Raw genomic sequence first — 18810 nt, forward strand, 5'->3', positions numbered from 1 at the left:
GTGTGTATGTATATGAGCCTTGGATCCAATGCTAGTTTCGTGATCGGCACAGCCATTGCCTAATGGGTGGTCACTATACGACATACATCATTAATAGGTCGAACTTGGTTGGGTTGCTAGTGATGGATGGTAGCATACAATGGTCGAAGCACCAACATTGTATTACAGGTTTCTCGGGACAGCGTCAACCCTACTGAGAATGGGTAATATCTTAAGTAGACCATAAATGATAGTTATGATCTATAAAGCATTAGTTTTCTATATTCACATACTTAGACGATTTCCGCCGAGAGTACACCAACCTTTGTCAAACCAAATGATATTTTTAAGGTGTATTAACAGAAATAACACATCTTTTCAATGTTTATCAAAATTGCATGTTTATTTCTGTTTAATAATCATGAGCTCATGTTATACTCAATTGTGAGGTTTACTTATTAAGTCGTTAGACTTATGCAGTTATTACTCTTATAGTGAGCTTGTTCCTAGAACCCAAGAGGAGTATGGTTGCCACTACAGACTTTGCTTAAGATCTTTATGCTGTTATCAAGTTTGCCCTATATTATTGTTAGTTATTGCATGTCTTCAAATTGAGGATTATTCTTGCACGTGTAATAATTTATATGATTATCAGATTTATTTCACATTCCTATGCATCAACTCTGATAATGTTTAGAGTGGTGGTTCTCCATTTAGTCACTTGTTGGTTAAGTTGGGGAACTGTGCCAAGCTCGCCAAAGTCAATTTTGGGGCGTTACAAATATACACACACTTCATGACTGTGAGTATGATTTTTTTGTCTTATTTATCTGATCAGAACTCCTAATTCATGAAATCTTATATACTCACATTTTTCGCAAAAGAATGGGGTTAACTACGTACTTATGAGTCTCAAGTGTGAATACTCACTAAGTTGTGGACATGTATCTCATTTTTCACTAATAAAACATATATATATATATACATGGATTATGGTCAAGAGGAACCCGGGGTAGATGCGCCATTTGAGGACTTTGTCTTCGATATCACCTACTTAGAAGAACATTATTAGGAGATGGATTGCCTACATTGGTGGTTCTTTTGTTATGTATTAGACTCCTTGATGTGGTATTTTTGTGACAAAAAATATCAATTATAAAAATAACCACTCTCAATAGGACGAATCTTTGTAGGATACGGCTATAGAGAGGATGTCGAACCTCAAGGACTGTAGGGGTTTTATTATCAAAATTCGAAAGATTAAAATTAACTTAATTAAAAAGAGAATTGATTTGATTTTCTTTAAAACTTAAAGTGCATGAAAATAAAATAGATTTAAAATAAGAGAGAGAGTGTAGGGTATTGACTTCACCTCTATCCGCACAACAATGACTAATCATAATTAATCCCAGAAATTCATTCTATGTATGTTATAAATAAACAAGAAACTACCTTATTAAAGAATAAGCATAATCTATCTTCGGTTGGCACGGATTGTCCAACTAACCACTAAGATGCGGTACGACCCGCCTTCCCTAGGTATAAATTATCAAATTCTTTAACAGGATACATACAATCAATGAATAAGTATAACCCATCTTTGGTTGGCACAAATTGTCTACTTAAATTACACTAAACTAGGGTGTAGTACAATCCGTCTTTCCTAGGCATGGCCTATCAAATCCTATTGATCATATGTCAATTAAACCCATTGTATAACCATTATTCTCATAATCACAAAAAACAAGAATGATTTGAGATCAATAAAAGTAAAATACTTTCTAAGACAAGAGAAGAATTTCGCAAATATTGATTTTGAAATTTAAGAACAATTGCATTTAATATGAAGAACATAAGTCAATTGTAGCAATCCTCATAGTTATACAATCAACATGCATAAATTGAAAATCTATAAATTAAATACAATCAAATAATTGTGCTTGGATAGGGTTACATCAACACCCCACGAAGGGGTTTAGCTGCTCATGATCTTCTAAGCTTCAAAGACAATTTACTGAATTTTTACTCTAGAAAGCGGTGTGTCTTTTTTTCTCAATGCTTAGAGGCCTATTTATAGGGATTAGGAGAACCCTAAAAGCCCTAGGAATCCTAGAAAAATCGTATTTCAGTTTCCCAGTCGAATTGGGAGACCTAGAAAAACTTTCCTTATCAATTTCGGACTCTTTTTACTCTCTGCTGCGCGTATACGCTCAAGCGTATTGTAGCTATAGTATGTGCTACAGTAATTCTGCTACAGTAAAATGTTACAGGTAATGCTACAGTAAATCTGCTACAGTCTGCTACAGTGAATCGCTACACTAAACTGCATTTTGAGCCCAAAATCAATGATTTTCTTGTATCTTTATTAAACACCTGAAAACACAGAAACAAAACAAAATCAAACAAATAACAATGCTAAGGTATTAACATATGCAAATTAAGGGGCTTGAATGTGCAACATTCGACGCTTATCACTCCTCACATAGTTCTTTGTAGCATTAAGCTGTCAGACTTACTTTGTATTACATTGTATTGTATTTAAGTTTTATGACTTAGGCCTGTTTGGGATTGCGTTTGAGAGGCCTAAAAGTGCTTTTAATATTTAAAAAGTCTGTTCGAAGAAAAAAGTACTCGATTAGTATAAAAATTAAAAGCGCTTTTAAGGGTACAAAGAACCTAAAAATAGCCAAATAACACATTTGGCAAAAGCTTAAAAATGAAGTTTTTGCCCAAAAGCTCTTGTTGACTTAAAAACTCTATTTTTCAAACGCAATTCCAAACAAGCTCTTAATTTGATTATGATGTAAGACATGCATTTATTAGGGGTGAAAAAGCGGTTAGTAAAATTCACTAATTGCCTCCACTAACCGCCTAGGCAGTTAATGGCAATGAAGTTAATCGGCGGTTAGTAATTCTAATAACCACTAACCGCTTTTTTAAAAGAAAAAAATTAAAAATATTAAATTAAAAAAAAAAAAACTAAAACGATGTCATTTCTATGGTAATATGATAATATCATACTGCATACGACATCGTTTCATATATATATATATATACACATAACATCCCAACTTAATTATCAGTTAATTAAGTTGGGATGTTACACTCGCGGTAGCTATGGACGGAAGGATAGGTGAGAGACATAATGGGTTTTGATTTTTGGTAATGTTTGAATGATTATTTAGTGCAATTTGCTTGTGTATTTAGGGTTGTTTGATTGTGATTGAGGATGAGTTTTTTTTTTTTTTTTTCCCTAATTGAATGAGGAAAGGGCTAGAAGGGATTGCTGATGAGTTCTTTGGTTGTAAAGAATGGTATCTGAGTTTTGTTTCATCAGAATTTTCTCCCTTTAATTGAATAAAATTTGGCATTTTTTATCATTTTAATTTAGGGTTAAGTATTTTTTTAGTACCTCGGTTTGCACTTTATTTTTTCCTAGGTTTCCAAAACAGTCAAAAATGGTACCGGACCAATGGTAAAAGACAAATTAAATCAATACCTAGTGAAGTTTCCGTTAGAGAAAATTAACAATCTACCACGTGTCACTCCTAAAATATGCCACGTGTTCTAAAATTAAAAAATAATTAAAAAAAATAAACATTAAAAAAAATTAAAAATTGAAAAACCTATGGGGTGGCATTTTGGCCAATGGGGGTTAATCTGTGACAAAGTAATGGATTCTGTTAAGTTACTCAACGAAAATTGATTTTAGGGAGTAAACTGTTATTTTGGCATACCTTGAAGACTTATAAATTATTTTTTATACCACAGAGAGTGATTTGTAATTTAGGCCAACTACAAAGACCTATAAATTATTTTTTATACCACATGCAGTGATTTGTAATTTTGGCCAACTATAAGGACCAATTTTTCATTCTCACTTAATTTAATTTTGTTTCTTTTAACTCGAAAAATTAATAAAAATAAATTATTTTTTGTACTCAATAAAGGCTGGGTTAGTTAACCTAGCCGAATTTTGAATTAGGATCTTCCCTAGTTTATTTGAACGGTAGTTATATTGAATGGATTTTTGTCTCATCAAAAGTAAAAAGACAGTAATACTCCTCGTATAAGTAACTGGATGCCCGTGTTCCCCAAATTTGAGCACATACTCAACTTCAACCAAAGACTTTTGAGCCGATTTTGAACACATGTTCAAAGCTGGTAGGTGATTGTGTTGAAGATCCAGCATGCGGGGCAATCCGCTATGAGACATTTTCTTGGTTATTCTTATAGGTGTTAGATCTTTAGGTGACGATAAATTCGTAAATGTTAACTACAATTAATTTAATTATCTATTTTAAGAATATATTTCAAGAGATGCTCAACTCTTTATATTAATGTTTTCTACCACTCTATTGACCATACAATTAAAGATGAACCTCTGTCATCAACTACACGCAATAAAGATAGACTTGTAGTCGGAATTGGTTGCCGTCAGAGAGTCAAGGACACGGCAATCTTCACAATTTGGACAAAATCACCGAGGCATCAGAGCTCGATTCAAAGCATGTAATAGAGAGTCATGTTCTCGGAAGTTTGACAATTTCGTTTTCTGACTCGACTTCGTGGCCTTTGTAAGTCAATGACGGAAAGAGACCGGCACTGAGAGTCCTTTGGGCATTTAATGCAAAAACTAATTGTTCTGATAGGAAATGAGAAGAGGAGAACAGCTACAGAGAGATCTTATTATCGATCTTGTTATGGATTTCATCACTCTGTTTTTTCTTTTCTCTGCATTTTTCTCTGCTTCAGCTCAACAAATTCAGTCTAATGTGAGCCGAGGCTCTTCTTTGACACCCACCGCAAACTCTACGTGGCTGTCATGTTCTGGTCTTTACGCCTTTGGATTTTACAAGTGTTAAATATATTGTGAATATATTGTGGAGAGTGGAAGTAAGAGAGAGAGAGAGCGGAAGCATATAATAGATTACATTGTATTGAGTAGTGTTTTCTATATTATTGTTGTGATTACATAGCTCTCTATATATAGAGACAGAAGAAGTAGTGAGCAAGAAACCCTAGACTAAACCCTAGAACATATAAGGCAACACAATAAATTAGAATAATATAAAATATTATAACATCCCCCTCACTCTCAAAGCATAAAATTGAGGTTGAAAAATAAAGGAAAAGATTTGTTTTTTGTTTCTCGCCAGAATGGTGGCCGGAATGTGGCGGCCAGAGGATGTGGACGGCTGCTACTGGCAGCCGACAATGGCTATTGGTGGCAGTGAATGTTTTAGGCTGGGCTGGAGCCTTAGTTGGGAGGAATTGGACCCAAAATTTGGGCTTGAGCTTGGATGAAACTTGAATCAATTGGGCCAGTTAAATAGGCCAAAGTTGGCCAAAACCCATGGACCATTGAATATGGTCTGACCCGAAAAGAAGTGACCCGGGTCTAATCTGGTGAACCGGGTTGACTACTTTGGATCGGGTTGGATAGATTGACCCGGTTGGCCCACTCGGCTGAACCGGGTTGGAGATCCGATTTGAATGAACTGGGTCTAACCCATAGGTGGGTTGACTTGACTGGCCTCTTTGGCTAAGTCTTCTGGATTGGTTTGAGAGTGGGCCGGCTTGGGCAGTTGAGCCGAAAGTAATTAGGCTGGTTAGAAACCGGTTTTGAACCCATTTTAAAACTGATAACACGATTTAAGAAAACCAGTTTTGGATCGGTTTAAACCCGACAACCTGGTTTGAAACTGGTTTTGGACCGAGTTGGAGACTAGGGCTTACATGGTAGCTTGGCGGCGTGTTGAGTGCCATGGGCGGCTGATCTTCCATAGATTGGTAGATTTGTGCCTTGCGACCTTGATTATGGGCTTACTTTCCCAGATGAGGTGTTAAGTGCCAAAATATTCATATTTTAGCCCTTAAACTTATATGTGTTAATTCCTTAGTATTGTTAGTTTATGCCATTTTAATCATTTTCCGTGTCTTTGTAAGCCTTTGGAAGAAAATAAAGAAAACCTGGAAGTATTGAGCTTAAAGAACAAATTTGGGAAAAGCTGGAGGCTCTGGTAGTGCGATTGATCGTAAAGGACCTGCGATCGAGCGCATTACAAGCGGAATGACTAGACGAGCGCAAGCATACGCTCGTGCGCACACAAGGAGACTCGATTGTAGACGTGCGATCGAGCGCACACGGGCTGCGATCGATCGCACCTGTGCACTGGAGAATAGTGAGCTGCGGCCAGAATGCCCTTTCGTTCCATATTAAGGTATTCCAAGTCCTACTTGTAATAGGACTAAACCCTACGAATTTTCTAGGTTTCCTAGTGTTTTAAGTACTTCTAAAGGCCTATAAATAGACCTCTTAGCTTCTAGGAAAAAGTGTGGAGAAAGAGGCACAAGCTCTGGAAAAGAACTGAAGGGTAGATCAAGAGGAGTTTTGGTTTTTCTTCTCTTCCACCTTTTATTTTTATTATGTAGTTTATATTTTAATTAGGGCAAGATTGAAGCTCTAGTCATGACTATTTATGATTTCAATATTGGCGTCTTTGCTACAATTATATTTTGGTGTATTTAACTTGATTAATTCCTGTTATCTTGAATTGCTCATATGTGTTTGCCTGATCAACATATGCATGTGGTATGGATTAGTTAATTAAATAATTTGAATGATCGAGTCCTGGATTTAATAAGAGTAATAAAAGAAATCCAAACCGGGTTTTTGGGTTAATCAACATGGGGAACCGAGAGTAGACCCCCATGCCCTAGGCCTCATGTGTTTGTCGATTTTCATAGATTTATACTTTCTTAAAGAACAACTTAATAGACACCCATGATAAATCCTTTAAGAAAGAAAAGAATTAGAGTAGACATTCATGCATAATTCGTTACTTAGGGAGATCAATAGCTTAAGGAGTAGACACCTATACCCTTAGGTTGGCAAACATTAAATATACCGGTATAATTGGTACATTGACATATTGCTATCTTAATTAGTCTGATTAGTAGTGGATATCAAAACCCTAATCCTTTTTAGTTTTAGTTTATCTTTTATTTTATTTCTTTATATTAAATTCAATCGTGATAATTTAACTTTATCTTTTAATTAACTAGGAAATTACTTCTAAACATAATTTAATAATCCTCGTGGGAATGATCTCGTAATTGCTTGCTATACTATCGTTTGATCTTGTACACTTTTGAGTAAAACGTACTAAATATTATCTATTAATTTAGGTAGTATTTGGCACAATATGAGGCTGCGGTGAAGGCGTGGAAGAGATTTACAGCGGCAAAGTGCTTGGTGGCGTGCGGACAATCGGAATAGAGAGATCACCGGAGGGAACACCGAGAAACGTCAAGGACATTTATTGGAGGCCACAAGAAAGTGGCTCTGATACCATGTTAAATATGTTGTGAATATATTGTGGAGAGCGGAAGAAAGAGAGAGAGAAGAGAGAGCGGAAGCATATAATAAACTACATTGTATTGAGAAGTGTTTTCTATATTATTGATGTGATTACATAGCTCTCTATATATAGAGAGACAAGAAGTAGTGAGCAAGAAATCCGAGACTAAACCCTAGAACATAGAAGGCAACATAATAAACTAGAATAATATAAAATATTATAACAAGAAGTAGGCAAAGGCTACGATGTTGGGATTTTTATTGCTGGAATTCCTGAGAAGACTGTTGTCTAGACTGCAAACTGTGATGACACACCTATCTCCAGCAATGCTACCTTGCTTTTCGCAAGCAATGGCAGGCTTGTCCTTCAAACGGGACAAGAGCAGGTGGCCGTCGTAGCTGAATCTTCTGGGTCTACTTCGGCCTCCATGCTTAATTCAGGCAATTTTGTGATCTATAATTCTGATCAAGCAATAATATGGCAGATTTTTGAGCACCCGACTGATACCCTTTTACCTCGTCAACGTCTCTTAGCAGGTCATGAGCTATTTTCAAGTATTTCAGACACTCAACACTCTATGGACATCTTCCTTCTAGCGATGCAAACTAATGGAAACCTTGTTTAGTACCCGGTGGATGTTGTATTTGTAGCAACTTCTTTCTATTCATCGTGGACAGATGGAAGTGGAGATAACGTGACACTAAACTTCGATGCTGATGGCCATCTCTACTTGCTAAATGCTACTAGTTTCAACATTAGGAATCTAATGGATGGAGGATATCCTACAGAAGATACTATTTATCTCATAAGACTTGATGCTGATGGGATCTTCCGAATATACTCGCATCATCTGAAACAGAAGGGAAACTGGTCAATTGTATGGTCATCATTTAATGATGTGTGTAGTTCTAAGGGTCTTTGAGGATTAAATGGTTTCTGTGTTTTAAATGATCAAAGGCTAACTGTGTATGCCTTTCGAGATTCGAAAAGGTACAACAGGGGAAGTAAGAAGCCTGGCTGGTTGAGATGAGTTTTGCCTAGCAAGAGAACGTTCTGGGTGAACATTTGAGCTCTAATGGGAGAGAACGTTCATTGGCTAGACAGAACCTCTGTTTTTTAAGTTTTAGGGCTAGAATTCATTTTAGCTCGAATGCAGAACTAATGCTAGGCATTTTCAAATATTCGGGGAGTGTGCAACTGTTGGAGGAATATTTGGAGGAACTATACAACTCGGGTGAGTACAACTCACATGGATACTTGCTGCTATTTTTCCGTATTGTACGATTATTTTGTGTATCAAACTTGCATTTTTACAACTCTCATGAAATGCATATTTGTTATACTATGAACTATATTTTGTGAAACCATGAGCTGCTTAAATAAGATAATGAACATTGTGAGATTTGTAAACGCATGCATGTAAAAGAATAATAAGATTAATTGCATTTATGATTGTGCTTACTATATATGTTAACTCTATGGTCAAATGTGTGTAGATGTGTTATATGGGCCTTAGATCTAATGATTGTTTTGTAACTAGTATAGCCATGTTTGATTGGTGGGTCACTACAGGACGTACATCATTAGCAGTGTGGGCCACCCAAGGACAAACTCGGTCGGGCTGCTAGTGTTATGGACGATAGCGTACAATGGCTAGGGCATTGGCATTGTACCTCGGGACATCGCCAACCATATTAAAAAAATGTAATATCTCGGGTAGACCATAGAGTTTGAGCTATCACTTGACTCTCATAGTTACAACATATATTATATCTATACTACATTCATTAATAACTTTCATGTTACAATGCTGCATAAAATTTATCAACAACTGAATTCATCATTCAAATGGTACGTACATCATGTGTATTTTTAGTCACTAAGTCGTCGGACTTAACCTTGTATTCTTTTCCCTCCATTATAAAAAATTGTGCTGTCATAGCTAGTTTAGTAGATGATGGATTCGGGAAGCCAAATTAATGGTGGCGAAGGACTTGATTCAAGTCGTTTTTGAGGATCTCGACCCGGTGTGGCTCAAATCCATGTGGGATGCTGTTAGGAATTGATCAAGATTGTATTTATGTTATCTTTGGTTAAGCTTAGGTGCTGATGTTATTTCAGCACAATTACTAGTAATCTGTATTATTATTTTGGTGACCGGTCTTTGACCGATACATTTAGAGATCCAATTATGTTCTAGTTATTGTGATTATGGTATTAAATTATTGTTATCTCTGTCCCTTAATTAAAAGTCTTCCGTTGTAGTCTCTCTTTGGAGATGATTAGTTCATGAGTCTTGTTTCAAGAGAAATAAGGCTGGAATGCCCAGCATGGAGTTGATTACCAGTTAATTGATTTTCACAGGGCATTACAATGAAAGATTCCATTAATGGTGAGGAAAAAGTGTTAAATTCAATTAATTTAATTATTTAATTGATACATTTGAATGGTGAGTGGAATCGGTCCTTTTAAAAAGGACAAAATTGATATTTTACATTTTTTTGGACAGATTCTCCCTTCATTTTAAAATGACTGGCTCCGGCTTCCTCTCGAGTTCATTTGAAGTACTACTATATATGATATTTTGGATAATATTTATTTAGTAAATTTATAATATAGCATGTTGCTACATCACTTTACTAAAAAGCTTAAGCTCTGAGTTTCGGCTTAACTATTATATATTAATCACTCACACTTATAATATCTTTCCAATGTGGGACTTAACCCTTTCTACATAAGTATACTCAACAATATATATATATATATATATATATATATATATATATGTTAATAGCCTTTGTAGTGAGATGGATTCGTATGGGATTGATCATGTCAAAAGAGGTAATATCAGACGAAGGATTTCAGTTAAGTTTAAATTTTAGCTACCATTTCATTGAGCTTTTTGATTATCAACCACCTAATACACGCCAATTTTCATGTTCAGAAGCTTCTTTTCATTGTTTGCCTTGGATATTAGCCAGCCCCTGAAGGCTGAAGAGTCAGTTGGAGGCTATCTTTTGTGGTTAGCTAATTATTTTAAGAATATATTTCAAGAGATGCTCTCTCTCTCTCTAGAGAGAGATTAATTAAGATGATGAACTCTTTAATTAAGATGATGAACTCTCTATTGACCATAAAATTAAGTGGTGCGTGCAGCGACTACTGCCATCAACTACACGCAATAAAGATAGGCTTGTAGCTGGAATTGATTGCCGTCAGAAAGTTATGGACACGGCTCGCTTGACAATTTGCACATGACATGGACAACACCGGAGAGATTTAGGTGATTCTCTTATTTTGTTTTTCCTGACTAGAACAAGAGGCATCAGAGCTCAATTCAAAGCATATAATAGAGTCATGTTCTCGGAAGTTTAACAATTCCGTTTTCTGACTCGCCTTCGCAAGTCAATGACGGAAGGAGACTGAAACTGAAGAGTCCTTTGGGAATTTTATGCTAAAACCAATTGTTTTGATAGGAAATGAAAAGAGGAGAAAAGAGAAGCTACAGAGAGATCTAATTCTCTTGTTATGGATTTCATCACTCTGTTTTTTCTTTTCTCTGCATTTTTCACTGCTTCAGCTCAACAAATTCAGTCTAATGTGAGCCGAGGCTCTTCTCTGACACCCACCACAATCTCTATGTGGTTGTCACGTTCTGGTTTCTACGCCTTTGGATTTTACAAGCAAGGCAATGGCTACGCTGTTGGAATTTTTATTCATGGAATTCCGGAGAAGACTGTTGTCTGGACTGCAAACCGTGATGACCCACCTGTCTCAAGCGATGCTACCTTGCTTTTCGCAAGCGATGGCAGGCTTGTCCTTCAAATGAGACAAGAGCAGGTAGCCGTCGTAGCTGAATCTTCTGGATCTGCTTCCGCTTCCATGCTTGATTCAGGCAATTTTGTGATCTATAATTCCAATCAAGTAATAATATGGCAGAGTTTTGAGCATCCGACGGATACTCTTTTACCCAGTCAACGTCTCTTAGCAGGTGATGAGCTGATTTCTAGTATTTCAGACACTCAACACTCTACGGGAATCTTCCTTCTGGCAATGCAACGTGATGGAAACCTTGTTCAGTACCCGGTGGATGATATATCTATACCAACTGCTTACTTTGCAACTAGTGCAGGTGGCTTGGGAGATAACGTGACGCTAAACTTGGATGCTGATGGCCATCTCTACTTGCTAAACGCTACTGGTGTCAACATTGGGAATCTAACGGGTGGAGGATTTCCTGCAGAAGATACTATTTATCTCATGAGACTTGATGCTGATGGGATTTTCCGGATATACTCGCATCATCTGAGACAGAAGGGAAACTGGTCAATTGTATGGTCATCATCATATGATGTGTGCAATCCTAAGGGTCTTTGTGGATTAAATGGTTTTTGTGTTTTAAATGATCAAAAGGCTGACTGTGTATGCCTTCCGGGATTCGAAATGGTACAACAGGGCAACCGGACTGCTGGCTGCGAGAGGAATTTCATTGCAGAAAGTTGCAAAAACAAAAATGGAGATATTACATACAATATGCAAGAAGTGGCAAACACCGTATGGGAAGATGTTTCATATTCTGTTTTGACGGTGCCATACAAAGATTCTTGCGCACAAGCCTGTTTAGACGACTGTAACTGTGAAGCTGTGCTATTCAAAGACAAGACCTGCCGAAAACAGAGGCTTCCATTGAGATATGGGAGAAGGCAACTGAATGATTCAAACATAGCTTTCATCAAGGTAAGTGTGTCTAAAACTACAATTCCAAATGATAATATGCCGAAAGAAAAGAAGAAAGAGCTTCGATTGGAGATCCTAATTATTGGTGCTTCATTTGTTGCTTTCGGATGCATGATGTTGGTAATTTCAGGAATTGTTTTTTACAAAAATCATTTTCGGTACAGAAAACTCTCTTGTGATGGAACTGTTGAACTTGGTGACGATTTTGCTCCACGATCATTCACTTATTCAGAACTTGAGGAAGTGACAGATGGTTTTAAAGAAGAGGTCGGTAGAGGATCATTTGGGGCAGTTTTTAAAGGGACAGTGCCAAATGGCCAGAACGTTGTTGCTGTCAAAAGGCTAGAGAAAGTGTTGGCTGAAGGGGAAAGAGAGTTTCAGACTGAGATGAAAGTTATTGGGAGAACGCATCACAGAAACCTTGTTCGTCTGCTCGGGTATTGCCATGACAGAATTCATAGGCTTTTGGTTTATGAGTTCATGAGCAATGGGTCACTTGCAGATGTTCTCTTCACACCAGAAAAACAGCCTTGTTGGGATGAAAGAATGGGAATTGCTCGTAATGTAGCAAAAGGAATTCTTTATCTGCATGAAGAGTGTCAGCAACAGATCATTCATTGTGACATAAAACCTCAGAACATCCTCATGGATGACCATAGGTGCGCAAAAATATCTGACTTTGGATTAGCAAAGTTGCTGAAGCAAGACCAAACAAAAACCTTTACCGGAATCAGAGGGACAAGGGGATATGTTGCACCAGAGTGGCATCGGAAACTGCCTATCACAACGAAAGCAGATGTTTACAGTTATGGAGTTGTGCTCTTGGAGATCATATGTTGTCGAAAGTGTGTGGATTGGAATCTACCCAAGGAAGAAGCTATTCTTGAAGAATGGGTTTACCATTGTTTTGAAGCGGGCGACCTAGCTAAATTACTTGGAGATGAAGAGGCTGGCAAGAAGCAAGTGGAGAGAATGGTGAAACTAGGACTTTGGTGCATTCAGGATGAGCCATCACTCCGGCCCTCAATGAAGAAAGTTCTACTTATGTTGGAAGGAACGATTGATATTCCAATCCCTCCCGGCCCCGATTGCTTTTTAAGTGCGATATAGACTTTTAAGTAATTGAGCGTTGTAATTTGTATAACCAAGTTGTTAAGTTTCTGTAAGCTTTAAATTCATGTAGTGATGCGTGCGTATCATCTCGTCAATGCTCTATTTTTTTGGTTGTGTATTCTCTGGTTGTATAGTATTTTACTTGAGCTGCTGGATTATGCAGCAGAGTTCCAGTTTATTCTGGCGGGTGCATTGGAATAAAATTTTTGTTGCTTAGTAAAAATGATGCTTATTCATAAATAATAATAATAATAATAATATAAAACCTGGTGTGCTGCTTGTAAAAAATTGTTTTTATTATGAGAAATTGTACATAAAAGGTTTTTACAAACGATAAATACCAATCAAGATCCAAGCAAAATGCTTGAAGGTGAGAACAAGAATTGGTCGATTTTCTTTTGTGGTGATTTTATTCATTAGGATGGCACCTTGTGTCGTAACTTAGCAAACAACATTAACGTGTTTGATTTTCTTATGTTACATTTGATTTTTTGTCAAATGTATTGCACTATGACTATTGCAAAAGACAGCCATGACTACATCCCTTTGCAAACCATAATATACATTATTTGTAAAAAGCTGAATCCTTATTTATTCTGTGCTAACTGCTAAGAGAGAAAATTCACTCATATCTCTCTTAAAGTTTTGTTAAACCTTGAAGAATATATGGAAAATATTTTCCATATATATATATATGGAAAATATAAAAATAAAAAACCACCCACATTAATTTTCCTATATTTTTCTTAACAAAAATGATAGAATTCATTCATTTTTCAACCATCTTTATAGTGAATATATGAATTTATCATTGAATTTGTGTAGTGTCAATACGAGTCTATAAATCTAATAATTGATTTATTGAATTTATAGAATAAGAATCCTGACACCAGAAAAATATTGAGATGAATCATTTCTCTTATTAAAAAAAAAAAAACCCCTTGGACAGTACAGTGCTGCCCAATGGTTTATTATATTCCTTTCCCATCCCTTCTTCTTCCTCCCCCATCTCCCTCTTCCGGAGTCTTCCCCTCAACTCTCTCTCTCTCTCTCACGTTCTCTCTTCTCTCCCATTCTCACAGTCAAAGCACTCAAGAACAGAGGACCGAAAAAAAAAAAAAAAAAAAGGACTTGAAGGAGAAAGCCAAAAGAATGAGTCGCATACAGCCAACTTGAAACCTGTAGCTTGGGATTGGAGAGAAATTTCTTTTGAGGCTTTGATTTTCAACCAATTGAATATTATTTTTCTGAAATTTTTGGACAAGTCCAAGAGCCGATCTCGCTGTGAACCTCCAAGTCACTGGGAGGGTCGACCACACCACTTGCAGAAAACGGTCTGTGCTTACGGAAGAAGGAAACGAAGAGAGAGAAAAAAAAAATGAACTATTTATTTAAAAAAAAAATGTAAAAGTAAAAAATGACATGGACAAAATCAGCGAGATTTATGTGATGGTTTGTTGATTTTCCTGATAAGAACAAGAGGCAAGAGAGAGTTGAATTCAAAGCACGTAATAGGTCGAGTCAAGCAAAGCGTGACAATTCCGTTTTCTTACTCGACTTCAATGACGGAAAGAGACCGGCACTGAGATTCCTTTGGGAATTTCATGCTAAAACCAATTGTTCTGATAGGAAATGAAAAGAAGAGAAAAAGGGAAGCTAGAGAGAGATGGATCTCGTTATCTTGTTATGGATTTCATCACTCTGTTTTTTCTTTTATCTGCATTTGTTTGGTTAGAATAAATTAATAATAAATCTATTCTTTCTCCATAGCATGTATAAATAAATATAACAATGTCATACCTTTAATATTCTCATGACAAGCTTTCAATATCTACCTCCATCAATCTCCTGTAGATGCCCAGCCCAAACATATGGAAGAAGATTGTGTTTGTTTTGTGTGTGGAGAGACTATTACCCTCAACCCTAATTTTCACATAATAACCTAGTGAAGCCAAATGGGCAAACTTTACTTATATATAGGGTGAGAGTAAATGACTTCTTCATGTGTCCACAAAATTGGCCCATTCCATTTTGGACCCAAAACAAAACAAATGACTATGCTAGTCCACCTAAAAGGAATAAATACAACAATCTTCCACTTAGACAGCATAAGTCATTTAACCACAAGATAAACACAAATAAGCATTCGAAACACACAACCTGATCAAAATGTATTTGCAAGTAACAAGTTCGAATACACCGATAAGATGCATGACATATAACAATTACTTACAATCACGTGATCAAGGAAAATAGAATGCAAGTGTATGACACAAATAACGTTACCATTGTAATGATCATTATATTTTCAAATGAAGCCCACTGAGACTAATACACAATATCTCACGAGACTCACGCACAATGTCTCGTATCACAACATCAATGCCACAGTTAAAAGCAATGCATGCAAATGACAACACAAAAAATACTCATGATATACACAATGCACATAACTCCCACTAACTTAATAGAACAAAAGACTCTAACAACCCCATATGAGTCGCATGCTCCTGAAACACTATAGGAGCCAAAACCCTTGGTCAGTGGGTCCGCTAACATATGTTTTGTGGGAGCACTACACAAACGTGAGATTCAGTTAACTTTCTATCTAACAAACAAATATTTTACCTCAATATGCTTGTATCACAAGAAGTGTTAAGTGCCAAAATATCCATATTTTAGCCCTTAAACTTATGTATGTTAATTCCTTAAGTGTTGTTAATTTGTGCTATTTTAGTTCTTTTATGTATTTTCCATGCTTTTGTAGGGTTTTGGAAGAGAAGGAAGTAAATCTGGAATATTTGGGCTCAAAGAGAGAAATTGGGAAAAGTTGGAGCTCCTGACAGTGCGATCGATCGCAGGGTCCCTGCAATCGAGCGCTCTACCAGAGAAGAGAAGCAGCGATGCAGCCATGCGCGATCGTTGTTTGGTAAAAGACAAAACCCTAGGTAGGGCCATTTTGCTTTCACATGATATTTAATTGTTTGGGTAACGTTGGGTGCATGCGTTTTTTGTTTTCCTGAAAAGCAATGTTCCTTTTCCAGCTTTTCCCCAAAAGCAATGTTCATTTTCCTTTCTTGTTTGGGTAAACCGATTGTTTTTCTGAAATTGGGATTTGGGTAAATGTTTGTTTGTTTGTGGATTGTGAGACCACATGGTATTTGGCTCATTTTTTTGTGGATTGTTCCTTTATGTGCATTAAAATTTTTTGTTGGGTCGTTGTTTGGTAAAAGACAAAACCCTAGGTAGGGCCATTTTACTTCCACATGATATTTAATTGTTTAGGGTAACGTTGGGTGCACATGAGTTGCAATTTCATTTAGTGGTCCCATGTGACTTTGTTGCAATTTTAATGTTGCAGCTTTTCCCTACAAACTGTACAGGTGTGTGTTACTTTTGATTAAATATTGGGGAAAATAGTGTAGATGTGTGTGTTACTTTTGATTAAATGTTTTGGGAATAGTTAACGTGTAACACGTTTGGATTAATTATTGAGTTAGGGTTTTAGTTAAGTTATAATTAAATTTAAAGTTAAGTATATAGAGTTTATATAGTAAAGTTAAGCATATAATTGTTCATTTGTTTAAGGATAAGAGATAATGGGGATTAACTTAAACATATAAAATGTCTTCCTAAATATTTTGTATCTGATTAAATACTGCATTTTACTTATTCACTTGTAGGATGGGTACTTCCAATTTGGTGTTTGAGGTGTGGTACGGGGGTAGGTTCGATCGACAGTTTGGGTGTGCTTATGTGGGGGTGAGGTTGTAGTCCACCACGAGAGTTATGACCCTAACAAATTGTCTTATTTTGAGTTGGAAGATATGTTAAAAGAGTATGAATATAGGTCAGGAGACTTGATGTATTTTAAACACCCTGAAAAGGGTTTAGATAATGGGTTGTACCTGATAACATCTGACCATGATGTTATGTACATGGCTGGTCATTACATTGTGCATTTATATATACAATCTTTTGTTGAGAGGGAAGGTGGTGAGGGTGATGATGATGATGAGGGTGAATGTAGGGTCGATTTGAATGACCCCTAGTGGGCAAATAAACTTAGTGACAATGAAGATCTATTTGATGTTGATGTGGATGATGGTGACCATGGGGTTGGTCCATCGAAAGGGACTATTAATAGGGATAAGATATACTTTAAAGATGGTAATGGTGCTGGTGCTAGTGGGGATGGTGAGGATGAGGTTGAGGTTGACGATGAAGATGAGGATGAGGATGAGGATGAGGATGAGAATGCGGATGAGGTTGAGGCTGAGGAGGAGGAGGAACATATTGATGGAAGTCATAAGATACATAGTGTCGGAAAAATGATTTGTTTTGAAGATGATGAGGAGGATAATGACACTAACTCAGATATGGGTAGAAGTGACATATTAGTGTCACCTATACCTAGTGATGAAGAAGATGGAGCAACATCTCTCCCTACCAATTGTGACTTCCATGTTGTGGACCTAAAGGATCCAACTTTGAAGCTTAAAATGAGATTTCCAAACATACAACAGTTTAGGGAGGCTGTAAAAGAATATAATGTTAAAAGGGGGAAGGACATTTGTTTCAAAAAAAATGAAAGAATGAAGTGTATAGCTGTGTGTAGAGATGATAAGTGTCGGTACCGAGTGTATGCACGACAGATGGAGGACGAAGTATCCTTCCAAATTAGGTCTATGCAACCTAAACATGTTTGTGGTAGGAAATACAAGAGTTCAATAGTTAACTCCACTTGGATAGCAAATCAACTGATTGAGAAGTTTAAGGTTCAACCAAACATGCCTTTGGAAGTGATACAGCATGAGGTGAAGGAAAAATGGAGGGTTGATGTGACTCCGAGCATAATGTATCGGGCTAGGAGAAAAGCTGGGAAACAAATTTATGGTAAATTGGAGGGTCAATATGGTAGGTTGTGGGACTACTGTGAGACCTTGAGAAAGACCAATAAGGGTACTTGTATCATGATGAAGGTTGAGAGACCAAACCCTAATTTGCCTCCTAGGTTTCAAAGATTATACCTTTCTCTTGCTGCAATGAAGAAAGGATTTATAGAGGGGTGTAGGCCTATAATAGGGGTGGATGGATGCTTCCTTAAAGGTGCATTTAAAGGTCAACTCTTGGCTGCTGTGAGTAGGGATGGCAACAACAACATGTACCCTATTGCATTTGCTGTTGTTGAAGCTGAGACGAAAGACAGTTGGATTTGGTTCTTGGAAACCCTTGTCTCAGATCTTGTTACACATGATCGGCATGCTAGGCCTACATTTATTTATGATCGACAGAAGGTAAGAATTATTACCTTCTCATTTCTTATTCTTTAGGGTTTAGGGGGAAAAAAGAAAAAAAAAAAAAAATTGTTTTGCCTCATTCTAACTATGTTTATTTTCTCATATGTTTATTTTTTCTAGGGCCTTATACCTGCATTGAATGAAGTGCTTCCAATGGCAGACCACCGGTTTTGTGTTAGGCATCTCTATGCCAACTTTAAAAATGAAGGGCATAAAGGAGTAGCATTCAAGGAAATGCTATGGGGTGCAGCGTCTGCTTACACTGAAGGAGAGTTTACTGCATATATGGAGGGGTTGAGGGGAATGAACAAAGATGC

General features: G+C 36.8%; 1 protein-coding gene across 1 annotated transcript; it reads left to right on the forward strand.

Annotated features, from left to right (window-relative positions):
* Positions 1 to 10836: 10836 nt before the first annotated feature.
* Positions 10837 to 13366, forward strand: LOC132166356 (G-type lectin S-receptor-like serine/threonine-protein kinase LECRK3). The gene has a single exon (XM_059577158.1). It carries the CDS (start codon positions 10872 to 10874, stop codon positions 13188 to 13190), a length of 2319 nt encoding a protein of 772 aa, XP_059433141.1. The 5' UTR covers positions 10837 to 10871; the 3' UTR covers positions 13191 to 13366.
* Positions 13367 to 18810: the final 5444 nt, after the last annotated feature.

The sequence above is a fragment of the Corylus avellana genome, chromosome ca11 (assembly GCF_901000735.1).
Source record: "Corylus avellana chromosome ca11, CavTom2PMs-1.0".
NCBI classification, from domain to species: domain Eukaryota; kingdom Viridiplantae; phylum Streptophyta; class Magnoliopsida; order Fagales; family Betulaceae; genus Corylus; species Corylus avellana.